This window comes from Coffea eugenioides, chromosome 1 (assembly GCF_003713205.1).
Source record: "Coffea eugenioides isolate CCC68of chromosome 1, Ceug_1.0, whole genome shotgun sequence".
In the NCBI taxonomy this organism is placed as follows: Eukaryota; Viridiplantae; Streptophyta; class Magnoliopsida; order Gentianales; family Rubiaceae; genus Coffea; species Coffea eugenioides.
The window spans coordinates 9,001,914-9,026,603 of NC_040035.1; the positions used below are offsets into that span (position 1 = coordinate 9,001,914).

The following is a 24,690-nucleotide window of genomic DNA, read 5'->3' on the forward strand; positions in this document are numbered from 1 at the left end:
TTGGTACAACCATATTCTATGATTATGTTCAAGTTCTTAAGAAACAACTTAGAAAGGAAGAAAAAAAATCGGAAACCCGCAATAAAAAATCGTTGGGTTTAGCAAGTAATCGGTTCGACCGTCCGGATCAAACGGTTCAAAGCGAGTTATCTACAACTTTGATCCAATGTTAAATCAGTCCGATTCCTTTGTATACACTTCCATTGCTGATCAATAAACATTCAATGTCACTTTAAAAAAAAAAAACTTGGCAAATATAAAATTATATAGATTAATTTTTTTATACACTGATAGTATATACACAATTATCATTGGATACATTACAACTCATATGAATTTAAATTTAAAATTCAAATTTTACTCATGTGTCATACATTCAATCATGATAGTATATATACTGTCAGTGTATATAAGATTTACTCAAATTATATACTTATAAGTTGAATCCATGTCACACTTTTTTCTCTTTCTTGGATTTATTTACTTTTCCTAATTAATCTTATATTTCTAAAAATATACCACACGAAATATATCTTAACGAATGTCCAATGAATACCTATTAGACAGACCCTTCGTAATAATATGTTTAAAATGAGTGGGTAATCAAAATTATACCCAATTTAATGATATTTAACCGCTAAATTTAAGGAACGAGCTTATGTTGGCCTTTAAAAAACGATATGTAAGGTTATGATTGAATTTAAAATTCACCTACCGAGTGCTTCCTTATTTATAGAAGTTGCACATTAGCTTTCATCATAGGTGAAGAGAGGAAATGTCTGATAACTTTTAAAATAGTAACTTTATATCCATTACAAAATCAAATACATAAAGTTTGGTCCTAATTGAGCTTTTCGGTCACTTTCTATCCTAAATCCATCACATGATCCACATATGATCATTTTTTTGGAGCAAAAAAATTAGATCCTATTTATAGACAAATAAATGATCCGATCCATATTAATTTTTACTCCCGAAAAAGTACTACATTATAAACAAATCATATTTGTTTTTCACTAAAAAAAGTGAGATCTAAACTTTTCGTACATAAAAATTGATTGCATATGGGTCATATAGTGATTTCATGGTAAAAAGTGGTTGCAAATTTAGATTGGGATCAAATTTTTTGAACTAAATTTTGTAATGTACGTAAACTCAATATTTTAAAAATGAGGGATGAAAAAATTTATTTAACAAAATATAAGGGACTTTTTAACAATTTTTTCTTAAATAACTATAAGGGTAATATACTTACAAGGAGACAATAAGTATACTTTTCCAACTTGTAATAGAAATTTTGTTACAAAGGAATGATCAGCAACGGAAGTGTATACAAAGGAATGTACTCATTCCAACTACGCCAACAGCCATCACTATTAGTATTACACAAATATTAACACCTCAATCATCAGTAAGTTAGAATACTCAGTATTGAATTGAAAAGGGATGTACAATCGGGCACTAAATAGATAAATATACTGAGTCTAAACATGAGAATAGTTTAGCGTTTATATGACATAATTCAAATCACCTAAGATTTTAAAAGGTGCAATTAAAACTTGTGATGTGAGATTTAATTGGATACAATTTAGATGTATCTAAATATTTTTGTGTGCTACGTTCTTGTCATGTTAAGAAAATAACTGGATAATTAATTTAAATTCTGGATCAAAATTTGAAATCCTAGTCTTTTACCAATTGTTTTCTCAACTTTATTTTATTTGACTTGATTATTGATTTTATTTCTTAATTAGAAATTAAAATCCTTTCAATTTCAAATTTATTATTTTTGACAATAATTAAAATAAAAAAATTAACTCGTCCCTGCGGGTTCAACCGCAAGAATATTCCAAGTGATTTATTAGTACAAATTGACTTTGTATACTTGCAAAATTTGTCGATTATCGGTGGTAGTAATATGAAACTTTTAACAAATTTGAAAAATATCTCAATAAAATTTTAAAATTTAAAAAAAGGCTCTAAAATACATATCCAAAAACACCTAATTCAAGTGGACTATTTACAATTAAAAGCTTTTCAAATACAATACTACAATAAAGTTTTTGAAAGACATCACTCAAAACATTCAATCCATAAGGACCCTAGATTTTTATTGTCAGTCCTATTTGGTCTAAACTTTAAAAGTGTCATTGGAATATGTGAGATGTTTGTTTGGTAATGAAACGTATAATTTGCTTACAGCAAATGAATCCGATGGTCTATAAATTTTTACTATTAATCCAATTTGATCTCAACTTTTGAAAGTGTCATAAGGTTTTTAAAATTTTCATTTCGGTTTTAATCCTTTTGGGCAAATATAAGAAATCTATTGATCAGAAAAGTAAAGTACACACAGAGGTTAGGCACCGCTAATAAAAGTCTTAAGCACAGACAATTATTGACTAATGAATGCTAGAGGGACAAAAACAGGTTTGCTCTTTTTCCCACTCTAACGCAACTTCCCAATTTTCTTTGTCCCAGGAATATTACGCAAAGAGTACTTTTCCATTTTTGGGGTACTTTAAGTATCATACACATGTATATACAGCTGGAGTCGTGTAGGTTTGGTGTCTGAGAACATGAATGGAAGTTTTGTCCTATGTTGGTGAGAACTTGCCTAATATTCTTTGGAAAAATTTTGGACACGGAGACCAGAAATCTTAAAATAAAAAACGCAGTGCAAGCTTGAACTAATTCATAAATGACGTTCATAGTTCATACCAACAAAAAAGTATATTCATATTTTCTGAAATATTTTAACTGTATAGTGCCCAATCGCTTAATTTTTTTATCGACACAATAAATTATATTCTACACCTACTTCTACTTCATGTCAAGAAAAGAGAACCTAAAGAGGTCAAAGAGAAATCCGATAAATTACCACTGATCCAGATAGATGCCTACGTATTCGTTGACAAAATTTTTAAACAAACCTAAATATTAGAATGAATGTCAAGGGATTTGCTCCTTGATCTATCCTCAAGTAAAGTTTTAAACTGGTTAGCCAAGGGGTTGGCTCAATAAGGGATTCATTAGTTCTCCCTTTACCACATGTCAGTATAGATCTCGGGACCAAATGGGCCACTTATCGTTGGGCGGCCATATAAGCCACAAGGATTTTGGGAAATTCAACTATGCTTGATTTTTTATCTTCATTTTCACAACTTCGATGAACGTTCCTTCAAATGCGATCCAGACATCAAATCATAGTTATTAAACTCGGCCCGGAGAGGAGACCGGCGAAGGAGGTGGGTCAACGGGTCACTGGTTCAACCGGTGGGTGAGTGGTTGAACCAGTGGGTCACTACATATATTTAAATATTATATTTTATAAATTTTGATATAGGATATATGAGATAAATTGTAATAAATAATGTCATAACAAATATTCATTTAATTTAATTTACTATAGAATATTTAATTCATATAAGAATCAGCAAAACATAAATTTAATTAGTAATCCACCAAACTTCAAGTGTAGATGTTTATTGTAATTATCTAGGTTATTTACAAATTTTAAATGCAAAAAAATATTTAAAAAACAATATTTGTCTTTAAAATAAATTATGTAATATGTTATTTTTGAAATCTATTTTATAATTTATAGAATATAAGGGTCATAAGTTTTATTAAAAGATTCCAAATACATTTGTTTTGGAGAGTTTAAAAAAATAAAGATGAAATTAACAAAACATTCATATAGCATAAGAATGGCCTTTATTGAACAAGTGACAAAGTGGCTTGGTGGTGAGCTACGTACAAACAATACCGAAGGTCTGAAGTTCGAATCCAAGCAAAGGCTTGGAAAAACTAGGGCTGCAAACGAGCCGAGCCGAGTCGAGCTTTGAGCTAATCGAGCCGAGCCTCGACTAAATTTTATCAAGCTCGAGCTCGAGCTCGAGCTCGACGAGCTGGCAATTTTCGAGCTCGAGCTCGACTCGAATCAAGTCGAGCCGAGCTCGAGCTCGAGCTCGAGCTCGAAAAAAATAAATAAAATTATTTTATTTTTTAAAAAAATAAATAAAATAATATTTTTTTCTGAATAAATAATAAAATATTAAGGATATATCCGTAATTTCACTATGAAAATAAAAAATAAAAAAATATATATATAATATACGTAATTTTATTATTAAATAAAAATAAAAATAAAAAAAAATATATATATACTCAAGCTCGCGAGCCGGCTCGCGAGCTAACGAGCTTAATATTCTGAGCTCGAGTTCGAGCTCGAGTTTGACTCGAGCTGGCTCGAGCTCGACTCGAGCTCGATTAATGTCGAGCTCGACTCGAGCTTGACTCGAGCCGCTCGCGAGCGGCTCGATTCGTTTGCAGCCCTAGGAAAAACATTTTTTCCTTAAACTCGGTCTGCCCACAAAACCGGCCGGGTTTCCGGTTTAATCCGGTTGAACCGCCGGTCCGTTGAAAAGTCAACGGTTCATATGCAGAAACGATCCAATTGAAGAACCGGCCCGGTTTAGTGGCCGGTTTGCCGGGTTGACCGGTCGAACCGCCGGGCCGGGCCGGGTTTAATAACTATGCATCAAATACTGAAATTTACTCCTAATGACTTTGATTTGGGGAATTTGATCCATTCAAGGAGACAAAACTATGTATTGGTGATTCTCAAATATCTCTCTCTCTCTCTTGCTCTTTTTTTGAAAATATATTGAGCCTTGATTACTTAAAGGGTAAAATTCAGAAAATCCTTGCGTAATCTTTGCTAAAGTCAAGAAACTCCCGCTCTTGTTCAAACCCTCTGTGCTTCGAATTGAACAGGAATTTGGATATTGAGAAAAAAAAAAAAAGAATTACTAAACCTGATTTGCTGTTCTCTTTCAATCATGAAATGTATATTTGAGAATCTAAAATTAGGGGGCTACTGTGATTAAATGAATGATGCCAAAATTACCTCCTACGAGCAGTGTGAAGTTGACATACTACTCGGCATTCAGATTTTTTTTTTTTTTTTTACTATATACTTATGAGCAAATGGACGAGTTACATACATACATAGATTACATACTTTTATATATATATATATATATATATATATATATTTTCTTTCTGTTTTTTATTTATTTTATTATTTTTTAATCAAAAGAAAACTTCAAACCTTACAAAGGATAAATCAAATGACGTGTTTTCTTTACATTTCCAATTCATTAATAATGTATGCGAATGGATATAATCAAAGTGGCATGCATCTTGACAAAATCAACATCACGGGCTGACGACTTTTACACTCCAGAGTAATATATAACTAGAGAAAATGTTAAATTAAGTTGAATTTTGGGAATGACAGATGTACATTTTGTGCTGCTAGTTGAAGTCCATGTGTCTATTATTATTTTTTATCATCGTCATTTTGTTTATATTATTATTTTATTTTATTTTATTTAAATTTATCTAAAGAAAGGTCTAACTGAATTCACGGAAGATTGATGAGAATGGAATCATCATCGAACCAAACGAATATACTATCCATTCATACGAATTTTTTTGGAAAATCACATATTATAATAATTAATGAGAGACAAGATTTTTGAACTCTTGATCTCCCACTCTATCAAAATTCTGTTAAAGTGATTTGTCAAGAACAAGTGATAGTTTACGTATAAATTTTAGCAACCTTTTATCATGAAAGTATCAAAATTTGAAACTGGATGGTAATCTTTTGTACAAAAGTTTATATGAAACTACTAACATTTGCCAAGTAATTGGTCCAATTTTTCAAGAAAGACAAATTTTTGCAGTTCATGTCCGCCCATCTTGCTCAGTGTCTGAGTAAGCAATGATAGGATTAATAGCCTCAGTCATAAACTGAGTAAGCAAGCAATACATTTACATTTTAATGAGGAAGTCTTTGATCCTCAGTGTCTTAGTACACTTTTGTGAAGAAAAACTTGAGCCCTTGCTCATACAGTGTAATTTCTCTATTAGTAGAAATAAAAACTTCTATCATTTCAGGAAAAAAAAAAAGTCCGCCCATCTTGCTAATTCAACAAAATCGACAAATCAATTCAACAACCTCGACGCGAAGCTGATTTATCAAAACCTCTCAACAAATCAAACAAAGCTATCTACAAATCAAATGAAAGGAGTGAAGTCAAATTAAAACAAAATTTGAAATGAACCTGCATATGAGCCGCCGACATTGAGGGTTTCTAATCTTGGCTTCCAGCGCAACGTTGGAGTCCAAAAGGGCAAGGACACAACTACTACCATTATGCATTGATGATAAGGTCAATTTTGTAAAACGAATTTCCTCGAACCTTAGTGGTTGGCACCAGCCAAAGGCTGGCCGTTGGGCTGGTGCTTAAGTTTCTGTCTTTATTAGGCGTCTTTTGGTCAACATTGTCTGCTACTAGTTGAAGTTATGGTTCATTACTCATTTAGCTCAGTGTCAAAGTTCAGACAACCACACTAATTGTGTTAGTAGCTGCTGCTGCTTCTGTGTCCTAGATTATGAAGTTAATTCAATGCTAGTGCAAGGATCTGCGATCATGGAGCATATGAGTTGAGCCCGAAAGTCTTTCACTTAGTATAAGAAGACAATAAGATTAAGGGGCATCATCACACACATATATATATTTTAATCAGTATTTTGACCTGTTTGATTTTTAGTGTTGCCTAAACCATTTTCTGCAATGGCTTCTGCATCCTTTCGTCTCAGTTTGTTTATATCTATGTTCTCAGTTTGTGTTTTGGCTCAAAATGATGGCAGTTTGGCTGTGGGTAGCACTCTAACTGCAAAAGAAGCATCCAGCTCGTGGCTCTCACCTTCGGGTGATTTTGCGTTTGGATTTCTTCATCTTCAAGAAAATGATAGGTTCTTGCTCTCTATATGGTATGACAAGATACCAGACAAAACTGTAGCCTGGTATGTGGATTCTCCAAGCAATCCGGTTCCACGAGGATCCTCTGTGGTGCTCGATGCCCAAACAGGTTTGGTGCTACGTGACCCTGGAGGGGTAACACTCTGGAGAACTGACGGCTTTTCTGGTGCAGTTAATCATGGTTTTATGAATGATACAGGCAATTTTATCCTTAAGGATAGAAATTACACCTGGATATGGGAAAGTTTTGGATTTGCGAGTGATACAATATTGCCATTGCAAGAGCTGGTTTATGGAAGCGTTCTTAATTCCAGACAATCAGAAAGTAACTTCACGCGAGGAAGATTTTATCTGCGCTTTCTTGATGACGGGAATTTGGTTCTTCGGACAAATAGTTTGCCAAGTTCGGGTAATGATACTGAATATTACAACAGCCACACTTCTGATCCTAAAAATTCATCAGATCCTGTTTACCGAGTTATCTTTAACAGCACGGGGTCTTTGTATATGTTGAAAAAGAGCAACCAAACAATACAATTTAGTCCGCTCTCTGTACCCTTAGCCTCTGAATATTATTACAGGGCAAAACTAGATTTTGATGGAGTGTTCACTTATTATTCCCATCCTAGGAATTTCACCGGCAACTCAACCTGGACCGTCCTTTGGGCCGTGCCAGAAGATATATGTTCTGACTTGGATGGAGTTCCAGGCGGTGGGGCTTGTGGCAGCAACAGCATTTGCAGCCTTGTTGATAGAAAACCAGTTTGTGAGTGTCCAAAAGGGTATACACTGCTTGATCTATATGATAAGTATGGTAGCTGCATGCCAAATTTTAATCAAAGCTGTGGTGAAGTCGAGAAGCTCTCCGCAGAGGATCTATATGATACATGGGTGGCCAGTGACCTTTACTGGCCAAAATCTGACTACGAGGAAATAAGTCCATCTACTGAAACAGGTTGCAGAAAAGCATGCTTGGAGGATTGTTTATGTGCTGTTGCAATTTCGAGAAACAATAGCTGTTGGAAGAAGAAGCTGCCCCTCTCTAATGGGAGGATAGCCACAAACCTCAGTTCCAAAGTTTTCCTTAAGTATAGCAAAATTGATGTTGCTCCACAAAATCCATGTCTAGGAGGACCGAAGTCGAAGGACCGAGAAACTCTGGTACTTGTGGAGTCTGTGTTTCTTGGCAGCTCTTTGTTCCTTAACATCCTATTTATTGGAGCCGCTTGTTTTGGCTTTCAAGTCATCTATCAAAAGAGGAAGTCCAATTTTCATCTACACAATGAGGCTGTGGAAACATATTTGCGTATTTTCTCATACAAAGAACTTGCAAAAGCTACAAATCATTTTGAGGAAGAATTGGGGAGGGGATCATTTGGAATTGTTTATAAAGGTGAGACAAACATGAGTTTGACCAACAAGATTAATGTTGCAGTGAAGATGTTAGATAGAGTGGCTCGAGATGCAGAGAAGGAATTTCTTGCTGAAGTAAATTCAATTGGTCAGACAAACCACAAGCATTTGGTCCGCCTACTTGGAGCCTGTTATGAAAATCAGCACCGGTTGTTGGTGTACGAGTATATGCCGAATGGCACACTTGCAAGCCTCCTGTTCGGTGATACAATACCGAGCTGGAAACTAAGGACCCAAATTGCAACAGGGATTGCAAGGGGACTCGTATACCTACACGAAGAATGCAGTTCTCCGATGATCCACTGCGACATAAAGCCTCAGAACATACTCCTTGACGATTACTACAATGCTCGAATTTCTGACTTTGGATTGGCAAAACTTTTGCAGATTAATCAGAGTAGAACACTCACAAATATCAGAGGAACGAGGGGATATGTTGCTCCTGAATGGTTCAGGAACACTCAGATCACTTCTAAGGTTGATGTTTATAGCTTTGGTGTCCTGTTATTAGAGATCATATGTTGCCGAAGACATGTTGAGGATGTTGAGGTTGGCGAAGGAGGAAATTCAATCTTAACTGATTGGGTTTGGGACTGCTTCCAAGAAGGAAGGTTAGATGCTTTGGTAGAAAATGACTTTGAGGTTCTTGAGGATAGGAAGAAGCTACAAAAGTTTGTGATGATCGGTATTTGGTGCATCCAAGAAGACCCATCTCTCAGGCCTACAATGAGAAAGGTGAGCCATATGCTTGAAGGGATTGTGGAAGTTATGGTGCCCCCTTGTCCCTCTCATTTCTTCTCTACTATCTGATACAATAGGTTCACTGATTATCTTTGCCCTGGATTGTCTATCTTTTTAAGCATTTATCTACTCTTTCATTGACAACTTGTATTAAATTTCACTGACGAGAGATCTTGTATTTTTTCCTAGAGCAATTTTCTGGATTGTCTTAGTTTTTTTGCATTTATCTACTCTTTCATTCATATGAAATGAATGTTTAACGTTTTAGCCGTTTTACCTGTAAATTATTGTCCAGTTAGAAGCCAAATACAACATTTCTTATTTTGAATATGCAGCTTCCCATATTTTTTTTTCCAAGTTCAGTAGTTTGCCCTACGATATCTGTTTTAAAATCCGTTTTGTTAAGTCCACTTGCTATCAAAGGGGAAAAAAAAATGCAGTTCTAGTGTTTAATGTTTAGCCCTGTATGGTTATTTTCAGTTAACTGAATTTCATCAATGTTTGAGAAAATCAGTCAATTGTCCTAAATTTGTTTCAAATTAGAAACATCGAGGACCAAATTTGGTTTTTCAAAACTTTAAGTACTAAATTTACACCAGACATCAAACATTAGGGACTAGATTTATTTTTGAGGAAAGTTTAAAAACTGAAATTGCACAAGTATCAAAAATTGAAGGACAAAATTGCTTTTCTTTCTGCTATCAAAATCACCTAAGACGCAGCACTAAAACCGTGCAATGACCACTTGTGAATATGTGTAGATTTATTTGTTGTTTTCTCACCAAGAATGGAGTTCTTCATTTCATGAAACTATAAGATTATGAGAACGGACAAGATTACATTATGAGAACCGACAATAAGCATATCTTACATCATGCATGTCTGCCATCAATTCATCAAACTAAACTAGTTTAGACTATTTTTGATTGTGAATTTTTGTAAAAAAAAAATTTTAATAATTTTTTATCTCAAAAATATCGTATCATATCATTGTAAAATATTTTAAATTCCAAGCACCTCGAACTCACTGGCATTCCACCTATAGGGGAAAATGGAGATCCCCCTAATCAGTACGAAGGTACAGCTGACATGCATGGGAAAAGCACATGTATATGGGACAAGTTCCTTATTGATAACCATCCTGGTATCTTCCTCTTTCTTTAGTCAAAGTTTCAAATTCATTTATTGATGGACTAGCATAGATAAATGTCAAAAAGTTATCCACAATTTTGGACGTTTATTCCCCACAAAAATAAATGTCAATTTATTAGTGGACCACTAGACGCGTTAATGCAGCGCAGGAAGTTCTGACTTCAATATCAAGTCGTCGAAATTTTTTTTTTTTAACACAAGTTGTTTACAAAAAAATCATTTTTGGTTACGGAAAAGTGTAAACTTATTAATAACTCTGTTTGGATTGCCATTTTCTACTAGAAAATTGTGTCATTTTTCGTGATCACATTTTCCTATTACCTTTTTCCCTCACATACATCAAATCGCTACAATAATTTTTCCATAGAAACTGACGGAAAATGCAATCCAAACGGGTAGTTTCTAACATTTGTTATGCAGTTCATAATTCGACTTACTATTGATCGTTTTCATTTTCTCCTTAAACTTTTACTTTTTTCCTTTTGACCAAATTTTTACTATTGATTGCTAGTCCAGATGAAATTTTATTATCATTACTATGTGCACAAGTAATTCAAGAACTTGTGTAGTAGACTAGTGGTGATGATAATAAATTTTTATATTAATGCTAGAATTCTCCTTTTCTTTTTTTATTTTATTTTATCCGATTGTAACTTATATAACAAAGAAATATCTTAAAATGTTTTCATGAAATCTCACAGAAATTTAGAAAAATATTTGTCATATATGTAATTGAATTGACATTCCATTTCATCTTAAAACAAACCTCTAACCATAGCCACTTGAAACTTAAGGGACCATATTGATTGAAACTCCAAATATTATGGACTAAAAATGTAAAGTCAAAATTTTTGGATAACACCGATTTGATTTTGACCATTAGCTATTGTGATTTTTTGTTAATTGTCTAATAGTTTTCCAAAATAAAAAATTTTGGGGGCCAAATTTGTTTTGGCTAAAATATTAGCGAAGGCCAAAATATTAGGGGTCAAAACAATAGATCTCCCTAAGTTTCGTATTGTTCTACTTTGCCCATTCACAATTACAATATTTCCTTAAATGTAAGGTTGTGTTTCTTATTGAAGTTTTTCATTGTCTTCTTTCTTTAAATATAAGTCTTCTTTTGCTAAAATTCTTTTATCATTTTCCCGAAATATTTAGGACTGCAATGGCCACTTGTTTATGATTCTCTTTGCTGAGAAAATTATTTTCCATTTACTTTCTTTAATTTCCATAAAAGTTTTTCACAAAAGCACGGCAATAGTCACTAAAGTTTCACTTACCCTACGGTATTATTTATTTATCTAAAAATTGACAAAAATGCCCCTCAAATGTGTTGTGCCGATTACATGCTTAAATTCCTTCACTTTTGACAAAATGACCCAATCGATCACTTCCAAGAGTTTAGTGGATTAATTAACATAAAGTAGAGTACAGTAAGTTAGATGAGACATTATAGAAGTTTGGTAACTCGCGATGCACTTTACCCTCTGTCCAATGACCAACTCAATTATTTCCTTTTCTTATTTTTTTTCAGATCTTTAAAATTCATGTTATTAAACTAACAACTATCCACACAAAATATATTTCCTGGTAAAGCACGGGGAAGAAAATGTACTTATTCGATTACTTTGTGGACCAAAAACTAAAAGTTAGAAACTATTAGGTTAATGCATAATTCACCAGTTAATTCATATGTGGACTAAGTCAATTTTTGAAGCTAATAAATTCACTTTTCAATTTGGCTGATAGAGAAGCCGAACATATAGGTTGGATGTTTTTATTAAAATTTGGGAACCTCGGACATCGACATAAAGGGTCTATATTTCATTAGTTTAACTGGTTAATCTTTCGTACATTGATAATATATGGACTTTTGGGAAGAGTTGATTGAAAGCATTCTTGCTAAGACGTTTTATTATCAAATCTGTTGTCTATATCTTGGTTTCTTACCATGACTAGCACTTTGACCAACGCGTAGCATGGGCATAAATCTTGAATCACAAATGCAATAATTTTTTATGAAAAAATCTTAGAAGAGTGTTATTTTAGTGTTGATTTCTAACAAAAATGCTAATATCAAATAAGAAGTTAAGAGAAAGAGAAAATGTTAAGAGAATTTGTTGTTTTATTCTCAATATTAGGTAATTTTGCAACCGTAATCTATATTTCAAGGAAAAATAAGACAGACAATTATTATGACATTACGGAATTCTTAATTTTTGGTATTAGAAATAAAGTCTGAATTTGTAAATCAATAATTATTGATGCATGCAAGGTAGGGAATTGAGCCACAAATTTGTAATAAGTAGGAAACATAAACAATAAATAGCTAAACATGCTACAGCAGCCAACAAAATTATATTCACATCAAACACCCAATATAACATTTGGAATAGAAATAATATAGACCTTAGTGGCGGTCTTGTATGTTTTTTTAAACTATTTTTGGTAACAACTATTGATTTTTCGTAGTTTTTCGAATTTAAATTGGGAAACCTTGGGCAATTGATGAGTTCAACAAATATGTCTATGAATATTATCTAGGGTTTATCTATCGAGCGCCTAGTATAGAGTTCAAATATAATATTTTGGAAAAGTAAAACTTAAATAGGAATAGTGTATAAATGTAAGGTATGATAAGTATTAGTGTGCATATTCACATAACATGTTAGGAGTGATACATATACATTTACAAGTGCCCACTAAATATCTGCTCCAAAAACCCTATTATCTATGCTAGAAAATTTTCTATTGCCTAAATTTAGCCAGGCAGGTTGCGAAACAATTATAAACGAGACTTTTTCAGTGTACTTAGGATTCTTTCATGCAAGCAGTTTAAATGAGAAGCATTTTAATGCTATTATGAAAAAAGATTAATTGTTTGAAGCCCTTTTTGTGAAGTTTATGCAAAGTGGCTAACGTTAATATAGACTGGAAAATACATCCCAACAACGTGTAATTATACCTGGTAATTGGGAGGGTTGAACGGGTTAATATTGGATTTTTATTTAAATGGGTTACATTCAACCCGCCCAACTTTAGATTGGGTCAATTTTGGGTTGGGACATATTGGGTCAATTCAAACCCATGACCTAAATATGACCCAATATATGAATTAATAGATTTTGATCAATAAACTCTCTCAAATATATTTTCACATACAATAAAAAAATATTCACACAAATAAATATATTTAAAAAAAAAGACATATTTTCACACACTAAAACACTCACAGATACAAACACACATTCACTTCTTAAGCTCTTTTGAAATACTTTATTTTTACGCATACAAACACACTACTAAAATACACTTGTGGATTGTTAACTTACCATACTTTGTGGGATCATTAATCCTATCAAGGAGCCAATCATAGAAATTGGAGTTGCAGTATTTGAAACCCTTGAGCAGGAGCTCAAGATTGGGGAGGACAACCTGTAGAGCATTGTTGTGTGCAAATGCTAGAGCACTAGCTTGTTCAAAACAGCCAGCATGGTAGCCTTTAGGATTGAGAACTCGGAGGGCTGGCAAGCAACCCAAGGGGCATAAGCTCAGAAATCCAAATTTTCTGGCTCCGCGATCATACAGCTCCTAAATTGAATAAAACACGTGTTTACTTTCATTATTATTTCTTGTTTTTGATTTTAATTTGTTTATTTATTTTTTTCTGAAGTTGGGTAATGGGTGCCCAACATAAATACCCAAACCGCTCAAAATATATGTGAATTTTTATTACTCAACCCAAAATTGACCCAAAACCCAACTTACCCAATCCAACCTCTCAAATTAATGGGTGGGTTGGGTGGGTTGTTGGGTTTTGAGCATAATTACCAGATCTAGGTGTAATCAAGACAAACTCCTTTTTTTCCTTAATTATGGGGCAAAGAAGTTTCATTCTTTCTTTGTGATTAGGCTTTTGATATTGCTTAATGACTTTATAATAAAGAACATAAGATACATATTCTCAAAGCTATTAATCTCACCATTCTTTCTTCTTCTCTTAAAAGGGGAAAATAATCACTTTTTCTTTTTGGTGTTTGGCATGGAGTACCTGTCCTTGATTCCCATTGCCTTCTCCAGACATGGTATAAATGTCTTGATATAAAATCAGACATTAATAGTATATTTTTAGGGGATAAAATGTCAGATCTTATTTTCTCTAATTTACCAAAATTGTCCAAACAAATTATGAAATTTCAAGATTTTTATACTAATGATTGTGTTTTTATTCTATTCCTCCAACTTTACTAATATTGTGAAAAATATATATGATAGTAATGAACTCAAGGAGGATTAATTTTTTTCTTAATTTTTACAACGGAATAAATGTACGTACCAAAAAGGCCTTATGTTGTCCGCTTCTCTTGTAATTCTAAACTGAGGCCTATTCTTAATTTCTTGTGCTGTGATATCCCCCACTCTATTGTTCAAAGTACTATCCATAGCTTTTTTCTTTTTTTTTTTATTTCACGTTTCTCCTTGTCGTCCAAAGTATTATAGATGCAAAAACTTCATATATTAAAATATTCTATGACAATTAAATGCCAAAAGTTAATTATGAGCAGGAACTTAATTAGTATCAAACAAGTTGGTCGCTAAATTTCAAATTGGGACTAGTACACATTTCAGCTTGCTTGTCTAAATATTGGGCCAATATTATTGGCCTTAATCAGCTTGTCTTTGCTAAGTTGGCCCCTAAAAAGGGGGGTTAAAGTCCTCTTGGGTTGTAGGTTGGACATTCAAAATGTTGCACTTGAAATTAAAAAATTTGGACTATGCAGTAATAGTGTATTCCTCTAGTCTGAATGGGTATTTTCATGTTAATCTCTCATATAACACAATTGGGATTCCCTTTTCTTTTCGAGTAAGACGGAACAAATAACAGATGATGTTGCGTGAGGGAAAAAAATGTCTAGATATTAGCCTTAATTAAGATGGGAAAAATGCACTTTTCATCCACATTATTTGGGGTGTTGGATAATTTTATCTCTAAAGTTTCAGGTAAAAAACATTTGTTTTCGGACATTTTTGACACTTTCTGGTCATTTTATGGGCAAATTTGAGGCAATCTTTATAAAATATCGCAAAAGCGCCATTCCATGGAATATTTAAAAAAGACAACTATTTTAAATTTTATTTAAAAAAATACCTTAAAGACTCTGAACATTAATAGAGCCTATAGCTTCAGTGAAACTTGTAATATTCATTTTTTGCCCAAATTTGTAGCTTGAGTTAATGAAATCGTGTCAAAGCTAACCACAGCAGTTATTTATCTCGTATAGCTTTTTTAGTCCATACACCAAAAAAGGCAAAAAGTGTAGCCATTTGGATGAAAAAACTAACAACTACACTTAATCTTGATTTATCTAAAATTAAAGATTTAAGACGTACGTTCTCTTCCAGATGTTGCTCAGGAAAAAAACGATATAATTGTTCAATGTTTTCTACTTAGACTAGAGAAAATTTTACACATAGCATACGAACTTTAAAAAAGGACAAATTACACTTTACCTCGTTGTGGTTTAGTATATTTTTACATAACTCTCCTATGATTTCAAAAACTATACATAATCGTCTCGTGGTTTGGATCAAAGTGTCAAAATAATGGAAATGATCATTCGTAATGGAATCATCTAAAATGTCAAAAATACTCTTATGTAAAGTTAAAAATTATTTATTAACCAAGGGGGTTATATGTATATTTTAAAAATCGTAAGGGGATTATATGGTAAAGTATTAAATCACAAGAGATTATATGATAAAATATAAAACCATACGAGATTAGTGTGCCATGTATTTATAAGGGTAATTTCGATATTTTTTAAAGTTTCCGTTACGAATGATAATTTCCGTCACTTTAACACTTTAATTCAAATCATGAGAGAGTTATATATAGTATTTGAAACTATAGGAGATTATATAAAAAAAACTCAACTACAGGGCGTAAAGTGTAATTTGTCCTAAAAAATTAATGTGTCATCATCAAAATATATTCAGTGTTCTCTAACAAAACACAAAATGCCAAAAAGCAAGTTTGGTAAAAGCATCCAAATTCCAACCTTCTCCAAAGCAATCAAGAACTGCAGCAAACTGTGCTTAACGCGTAAGCTTTAATTTTATCGGTGGACCAAACTTCATTTATGCATCTTTACCTTCTTCACTGCTTCACCTACGTTTCCACCACCAGCTTGTCAGCTGAGAGTAAATTTTTGATGCTGAACGTACCTTTGTTTTGACCATTACTTCGATCACAAATGGCAACATTCATCAGACACATAAGCAGAAATTTCCGGCCATCCAATCGGGCATGTAAATGATTTTTTTTTTCTTGTATCATAAATATGCTTTCTGATCAGTCCCCTTATCGGTTTTTCGTTTTTTAAATCCCCACCCCACTATCATTATAATATTATGTTATAATTTTTTTTCAAATAATCATCTATCCAAAGACGCCTCAATCAATTATTTCTTTCCCCAGATAATTTTCTATCTAAACGGACTTATCAACAAAGTGTGAATGGACTGGAGTTTCTGCATACTAATGCATAGTCCTCTGCATCGCAGGGTCCAGCATTGATTGAGAAATTACGTGTGAACATTCCAGCTATTTCCATGGAAAAAACAAGGCATCCAACTTTCCCGTTTTAACTCCATTAGTAGACCAAAACCTCATACATTTTTTTTTTCAATTTTTTAACAACATTTGTACTACTAGAGTACTAGTTTCTAGCTAACAATATTCATAGCTAAGGCTTCTGGAATTAATTCATACTAATAATAAAATTATTAAAACCACCAATTAAGTAGTAACCATTTTCCTATGACTAGAATGCAAAAAGGATAAGCTCAAAATAACACATAATCTCACCTATTAAGCTGGAAAGAGAGCGGGGGGGGGGGGGGGTTCAAGCATGCCCGGTACTTTAGGCCTTCTTTGGATAGCATTTTTTGTAGAACAAATTTTTTTTGGATTTTTGTGAGAATATTAGATATAATATTTTTAATTATTTTTGTTTATCTTACATACATCACATCTTGAAAAAGTGCTACAGGAAATTTTTCTACAAAATTATCCAAAAAATTACAATATAATTGTTTGGATTGTGATCTTTTGCCAAAAAAATTTTATGTCTTCCGTGAATACATTTTCTAATGCATATTTATCTCACATACATCAAATCACTACAATACATTTTCCTATAAAAAAAATCTTAAAAATAGCATTCCAAACATATTTAAGGTCCAAATTTCAAAGAATGTCATTTTCTTTTTTTTTTAAAAAAAAGAATAAATAAAACGGTACGATCAAAGGCACGGTTACTTGTGAGAATAGACGAAAGGATGTGTCCATCTCCACCATTAATTCGTCAAAAAAAAAAAAGAGAAAAGAAAAGAGATTGGATTCCATACCCCTTCAAACCCCCCTTTCATTCCACCTATAAATAGGCCTCTAATATGAACTAACTGAAAATCACTGCCTAAAACCCACAAAATGGAGACACCAGAGAGTCATGTGTTCCCTACTGAAGGATCCCTTAGACGCCAAGATTTCCCTAATGGTTTCCTTTTCGGGGCTTCTGCTTCAGCTTTTCAGGTATAGCCATTTAACGTGCAAGTTAATTCTTCTCTTCTTGCACCATTTATACCATTAAACACTAACTTTATTTTTTCTTCTTCTTTTGTTCTTTCCCCATTGTTGCTCTGATCAGTACGAAGGTGCACCTGATATAGATGGAAGGGGACCAAGTATATGGGATACTTTTCTTATTGATAGACATCCAGGTCTCTTTCTCTTTCTTTGTCAGAACTCTCAAATGGATGAATGATTTATTGATGCTAGTCCAAAAATTCATTGATGATTTAATATTTCTTCTTAGAAAAACAAAACGTCTATTTATCATCAAATGGGAAGACGTGCAAAGACGGCAGCAGGTTTTGACTTCAAGAACATGCGTCACTATCTTTCTACAAAATTTTTACAAAAATGCTATTTTTTGTTTTAAAATAAATTGTGTTTACATTTCTAATTTTGGGTATGCCGTAAATAATTCAACTTACTGTTGACCTTTTTTGCTTTTGTACTCCAGATTATTACTTTTTTTCTTTTTGACCAAATTTTTACTAATTTTGTCAATAACATGTTATAGTTTTCTGCAAGGGTAGACATCAATTTTTTGCCCAGAAGAGTAATGTTTTGGAAGATTTCATCTGGAGAGTTGGCATTTACACAACAAATGAAGGGCACACACCATTTTTTGTGCAAAAACCAACTCTCCAGATGAAATCTTCCAAAACATTAAAATGGCGAGTCAACTGTCCCAAATCCAAGAAATTTTGTTAAGTTGAATTGGCGTCAAATCTTAATCTTCTCCAAGAACAGGATGCAGCTTAAGAAATCAAAATTAGGCACAATTTTTGTGCCACATTTCACATATTCTACAGTTTCTATGACTTCTGATAACATTTTTTCTGTTCTATTTTAACTTTAAATTATAGAAATTGTTCAAGCTGGAGGACTCGATGCCATTGCACATTATCGCCACTACAAAGTACGGTAGTGACTGCTGAAACTCTTATTTGCATTTTGGGCTTTGCTTTTCAAGAAAGAAAATAAGTTACGTTTGTTTTCGTTTTCTTTCCTTTCGAAGAAAATCATTACTATGTGGTGAATTTTAAACATTTTTCAGGATGATGTGCGGGTGATGAAGGAAATGGGACTTGATTCCTACAGATTCTCAATCTCATGGCCTAGAATATTGCCTAGTAAGAACCATAATGACCTCGAACTAGAAAAACTTTTGGTTCAAATGATGAATATTCTATCTTTATCAGCCATATAATTGTTTTGAAATTCAAAAATTCGCTCATAAAAATTTTCCAAAATGTGTAATGCTTCTTAGCTGGAAGAAGAACTAATGGAGCTGGGATAAACGAGAAAGGAATACAATTCTACAATAGCCTCATAGACGAGCTGCTTGCCAACGGTCAATTACATCCCCTCAAAGACATACATTTATTTCATTTTATCCTCTTGATAATGTTATTGACAAATACACATATTGCTTTTAGTTTGAAAAATCTATATACTTAATTACAGGTATAAAGCCAATGGTGACTATCTTCCATTGGGATGTACCCCAAGCATTGGAGGATGAATACCATGGGTTTCTTGACAAGAAGATTGTGTATGTGAACTTGCAATTACTATGCTTCCAAATTCCAGTATACATATATTCTTCAATTTTTTTATGCATGAAGAGCAATTTGATACGACAAAAGGTTTGACTTCCACCGATTCTTGATCGGGAAAATTTATAACAAACTGTGTGATTGAAACTTGGATCCGTAAAGCGTGGCATAACTTGGATCCGTAAAGCGTGGCATAAATTTGACTTATCTATTCTAAATGTCACTCGGAATATAGAACTAGTATTATTTTATTTACAACGAATAGCTGAAAACTGTGACATCCTTATCAATTACTAGTCAAAATCGCACACACTTTTGGCTAGAGTTCCCTAGTTGTTTATCAAATTGATGCCTTAAAAGAAAATTGATGCCTAAAAGATACTGTTTTATTGGTTTTGTAGGATTGATTTCGTGGATTACGTAGACATATGCTTCAGCAGATTTGGTGATCGAGTGAAACACTGGATAACATTCAACGAGCCATGGAGCTTCAGTGTGGGAGGGTATGCAACGGGCACTTTGGCACCTGGTCGTGGAGATTCTTCTAATGCAAGAACTGACATAGCATTCCAGTTTCCCTCAAGCAAGGCAACTTCACAGCAAGCATCGGAATTTGCTGGTGCTCCCAAGCAAGGGAACGCCGCCACTGAGCCATACATAGTGTCACACCACCAGCTTCTGGCTCATGCTGCTGCTGTTCAATTATACAGGCAGAAGTATCAGGTTTGAGTTTGGATATCATGATAAATTTTGGTACATAGATGATGCATCTGGTAATCAGTTTAAATTAATAATCTATCTGTTTGAGAATTTAAGTTTGAACCCTAAGGAATTAGAGGTCTTGTATTCAAATCCCCCTCCCTTTTTCCCACTTCTTAAATCCCACCTCTCCTTTATTAGAAAAAAAAAAATCTAAAGAAATTAAGCTATTCCTCAGAGTTAATTCAAGCTGTTTTGACACTGAAGAGCTAGAGAGGATTTACCAATTTCTGTAACTAAAATGGACCTTTCTTAAAGATTATCCCTATAACTTACTAGGTGTGTATTATTTCAATATGTTTCAATGAAATCTAGCGTTGTGATATATTATTATTATTATTTTGAATATAACAGGAGGATTATTTTTTTACATTTTGCAGAGGAGCCAAAAGGGTAAAATTGGTATTACACTTGTGTCAAATTGGGCTGTACCTTACCACAATACTAAAGAAGATCGGGATGCTGCACAAAGGGCAATCGACTTCATGTTTGGATGGTGAGAAAGCATACGAGTGCCAGCGATTATTTTTCATAATTCCAATACATTATGCTAATTAAGCTTTAAACTTTAAGGTGAGCATGAGGTTAATTTTTTTAAATTTTGTTATTGAGTACGAAGTTTTTGGTACCTTAATGTTTCTGTCTACAATTTGTGACTAAGAAGTTTTCATATATTAACTTTCTTTCGAAAGTTCTAATAACAAATGATATTAATACTCCTATTTTATCCATGGAATTCAATATATTTGAGGGTAACATCAGTGGCGGAGCTAGGAATTGCAATTAGGGGGGGCGAGTCTCTGTTATTTGGACCAAGTCCAAATAACTTTCAAATATTATTGTTTGGGTCCTTGAGAGGGGGCAAAGTGAATATTTTTATCAATATTTTGGGGGGTGGCAAAACAATATAATAAAATTTTTTTACTTAGAAATTTTTTTTATAACAATTGGAGGGGGGGCAAAGTGAAATTTTTTATCAATATTTCGGGGGGCAAAACAATATAATAAAAATTTTTTTACTTAGAAATTTTTTTTTTTAACAATTGGAGGGGGGGCGATTGCCCCCCCTGGCCCCCCCCTTCCCTCCGCCCCTGGGTAACATGAGCTTTCTTTTGTTAATTACCATTAGATGATCAGTAAAACGGGATCTTAGGATCTCTAACTTGATTATATGGATTAAAAGTTGGTAATGTATAACATCCATGCCATGCATTTGTCAACTTGTAGATCCATACAAATAGAAGTCCAAATTATACTTGATTCTTACTACATTCTTCTTCAAATAAGAACAGTAAGTCCCTCGTCATGCTTATTTCAGGTTCATGGATCCCATAACCCATGGCGACTATCCAAGTTCAATGCGGTCTCTTGTAGGCCATCGACTTCCAAAGTTTTCTAAACCGGAATCAGAACTCTTGAAAGGATCATATGATTTCCTGGGATTCAACTACTACACTGCTAACTATGTGCTCAACGAACCAGGTCCTCCTTACACTTTGGATTCTCGGGCTAAATGCACTCGTAAGTCCAATGCCTTTACCTTCATCATTAATCGGAATGCAATTTTAGAACTAAATACTTCAAAGTCTACTATATGATAATTAAATACTTCTCTCCAACATTACGATTAGTACTTCAGCATATTTCTCAACAATATTAACTTAATTTCTTTCTTGCAGCTTACCGTAATGGCAAACCAATTGGAGAACGGGTAAGGCTCTTCCTTTAATTTTTATATATCACAGAAGTCAACGAAAAATGAAGAAGGCCTGCTTTTGCAGAATTGATTTATGGATGGGTCATATCATGTCAATGAAAAACTTTGAAGAGATAAACACAAATTTCTTGACACTTACAAGGGCTAGCATTTTTTTGTCCTTGTATCACTATCACAATATGATGACTATCTCAGCATTTTGCAGGCTGCTTCTGACTGGCTCTACGTTTATCCAAAAGGAATATTGGAACATGTTGATTACATTCGAGAGAAATACAACAACCCCCCTATTTACATTACTGAGAATGGTATGTTAATTGACTCTTAGTTAGTTGCATTATTGGTTCACTACTTTTAGATGATTATTAAATCTGGGCAAATTACACTTTACCCCCTATAATTTAGTATTTTTGAACATAACCCTCCTATGGTTTCAAAAGCTATACATAACTCCATCATGGTTTGGATTAAAGTGTCAAATTAATGGAATTTGCAATCCATAACTGAATCGCTTAAAATCTCAAAAATACCCCTATATAAAGTTAAAAATTATTTATTAACCATATGATGGGTTATGTGTATATTTTGAAAATCATAAAGTGGTTATATGATAAAATATTAAATCATTAGGGAGTTATATGGTAAAACATAAAACCATACGGGATTAGTATACCATATATATTATGTTTATATATTTTGGTTACATCAGTCATTTTAATTTTTAAATAAGGGTAATTTTGACATGTTTAATGGTTTCGTTACAAATGATCATTTCCATCATTTTGATACTTTAATCTAAACTATGAGGGGATATAACTTTTGAAACCATAGGAGGGTTATGTACAAAAATACTAAACTATAGGGGGGTAAAATGTAATTTGCCCTTAAATCTATTAATTGTTAAGTAGGTTTAAAGAAATGGAAGATGTTATTTGGAGATTAATTAATAGAACACTTGTATCTTGGGCACTGTATTTAATTTTGTTTTCTGGCGATACAATATGTTAAGCTCCACCAAATGCGCTGCTTGTTGCATGATATTTGCAATTATAAATCTTACCATCTATAAGTTGTCACAAATTGCACATTCCGTAAACAATCTTTGACCTATATATGCATATCTTGCAGGGCGTGATGAGTTCAATGAAAAGAACTTGTCTTTCTGGCTAGCTTTTTTTGACCCCAAAAGGATATCTTATCACTACAGGCATCTTCGATTTCTGAAGAAAGCAATAGAGTAAGATCTTTGGCTTCTACTATTGTTATTACGTTCAGTATTTTTTTCATTTTATGGTTCATACTTAAAAAAAAAAAATTGACGTTTAGGCCATCTATGCACATATAAATATGATGAAAATTAAAGCACTGAGATCTTATTTGGAATAGATGTTGCTATTCTCATGTATGGTTAAACAAATAATCTTGCAAATTCTAACCAAGTTTTGCTATCACTAATTCTGCCAAGTTGTGGCGCAAAAAAAAAAATCTGCCAATTTCTGAAAAATTTATTCCTCTAATAGTTCAAGTTAGTTGATGGAAACAAGCATTTACATGGATATCCAACTTATACTAAAAGTCAAGAGCAAGCAAAGAGAAAATTTCAGAATCTTTTGCAAAGTATGTACCCTTTTTTAACCAAAGAAATGGATAGAAAACCTAGGGACCATAAATCCTACGCAAATTTTTAATTTTCCCGTACATTTAGCTCTTAGAAACTGAACATTCACATCTACTAAATCATCTTCCTTAATTGAATGAGTAAATTAAGGCCGACTTCAAGGCTTTTCATGTTGTTGTGTTTAATGCAGCAAGGGAGCAAATGTGAAAGGATACTATGTCTGGTCATTGATGGATAATTTAGAATGGAGCACAGGTTTTAATTCTCGTTTTGGTATGAACTTCATTGACTATGCTGATGGTCTGAAAAGGTATCCAAAACTGTCAGCTGGATGGTTTAAGTTCTTCCTCCACAACGATGAAGAAACTAACGCTTGAGGACTTCAATGGTCTGGAGACTTTCTCCAATACCACTTCCCTATCAAGTTCATTTACCAAGAATTATTTGTATGTGTGCTATTGAGACTTTCTTGTACTTCACGTGAAGTTCGTTTACCAAAAAATATTGTAAGTGTGCTTTTAACTTGTGCCTGGATTCATCATTTACTATTTAGAGTAATGCTGGATTCATAAAATGTATTTCCTGGTTTTTTTGTGTTATGCTATGTTGTTTGTACTATCTAAAGCACGATGTGTACTGCATAATAAAGGGAATTTCTACTTGTCGTAATATGATGCCAATTTTTGATTTTTCTACTATCTCTTTTTAAAGAAAAAATCAATGCTAAATTCTATTTTAGACCTTCAAACTATAAACACATTCTCACTTTAATTTTCAGAGTTCGATGTTGGACACTTTATTTCATAACATAGGAAATCCATTTCACTTTAATCCGTAAACTTACTTAAGTTTAAGGACTAATGTGGAATGGATTTCATGCTTTAGAGGATAAACTATCCAACATTAATGTGTAATGACTAAACTATGATAGATTTCATACTTTAAGGGATAAAGTATCTAAAATTAAAGTTCAAGCATCCAAATTGAAGTTTAACCAAAGATCGATAGGGAAGCTTTCCAACTCAAACGTACAGCGATTCTTCTTAGTTTAGAAATTGGATTGTAGATGCATTGCTTTCAAATGGTGATGTGTAATGAGATTTCTTGCATGTCCACAATAACAACTGGATCTCGCAATGGAGCAACGGAAAATCAATCGTTGGAGCTGCAAAATTGCATTGAGCATGCACAAATCCACACAGATCCATCCCTTAGCCCATGGATTTGCCTGCAAATCCACTTCAAAAGGCAATCCTACT

At 33.3% G+C, this 24,690-nt stretch overlaps 2 protein-coding genes across 2 annotated transcripts; both read left to right on the plus strand.

Annotated features, from left to right (window-relative positions):
- The first annotated feature begins 6,650 nt into the window (after positions 1 to 6,650).
- LOC113767314 (G-type lectin S-receptor-like serine/threonine-protein kinase LECRK3) lies at positions 6,651 to 9,197 on the plus strand. Its single transcript, XM_027311365.1, has one exon. The coding sequence runs from the start codon at positions 6,651 to 6,653 to the stop codon at positions 9,060 to 9,062; it is 2,412 nt and encodes an 803-aa protein (XP_027167166.1). The 3' UTR covers positions 9,063 to 9,197.
- Positions 9,198 to 17,641: 8,444 nt separating this feature from the next.
- Positions 17,642 to 24,056, plus strand: LOC113780024 (beta-glucosidase 12-like). The gene is made up of 13 exons (XM_027325850.1): positions 17,642 to 17,742; positions 17,858 to 17,930; positions 18,645 to 18,697; positions 18,836 to 18,911; positions 19,049 to 19,132; positions 19,246 to 19,333; positions 19,739 to 20,060; positions 20,477 to 20,592; positions 21,415 to 21,617; positions 21,776 to 21,807; positions 22,019 to 22,121; positions 22,942 to 23,050; positions 23,622 to 24,056. The coding sequence occupies exons 4-13, from the start codon at positions 18,851 to 18,853 to the stop codon at positions 23,806 to 23,808; spliced, it is 1,305 nt and encodes a 434-aa protein (XP_027181651.1). The 5' UTR covers positions 17,642 to 17,742; positions 17,858 to 17,930; positions 18,645 to 18,697; positions 18,836 to 18,850; the 3' UTR covers positions 23,809 to 24,056.
- Positions 24,057 to 24,690: the final 634 nt, after the last annotated feature.

What these genes read in the sequence shown, in the direction of transcription:
- LOC113780024 (XM_027325850.1), top strand. Translation starts at nt 18,851, where the DNA reads ATGAAGGAAATGGGACTTGATTCCTACAGATTCTCAATCTCATGGCCT. An exon ending in TATACAGGCAGAAGTATCAG is followed by an intron (nt 20,061 to 20,476) that starts GTTTGAGTTTGG and finishes TACATTTTGCAG; the next exon opens with AGGAGCCAAAAGGGTAAAAT. An exon ending in TTTCTGAAGAAAGCAATAGA is followed by an intron (nt 23,051 to 23,621) that starts GTAAGATCTTTG and finishes TGTTTAATGCAG; the next exon opens with CAAGGGAGCAAATGTGAAAG.
- LOC113767314 (XM_027311365.1), top strand. Translation starts at nt 6,651, where the DNA reads ATGGCTTCTGCATCCTTTCGTCTCAGTTTGTTTATATCTATGTTCTCA.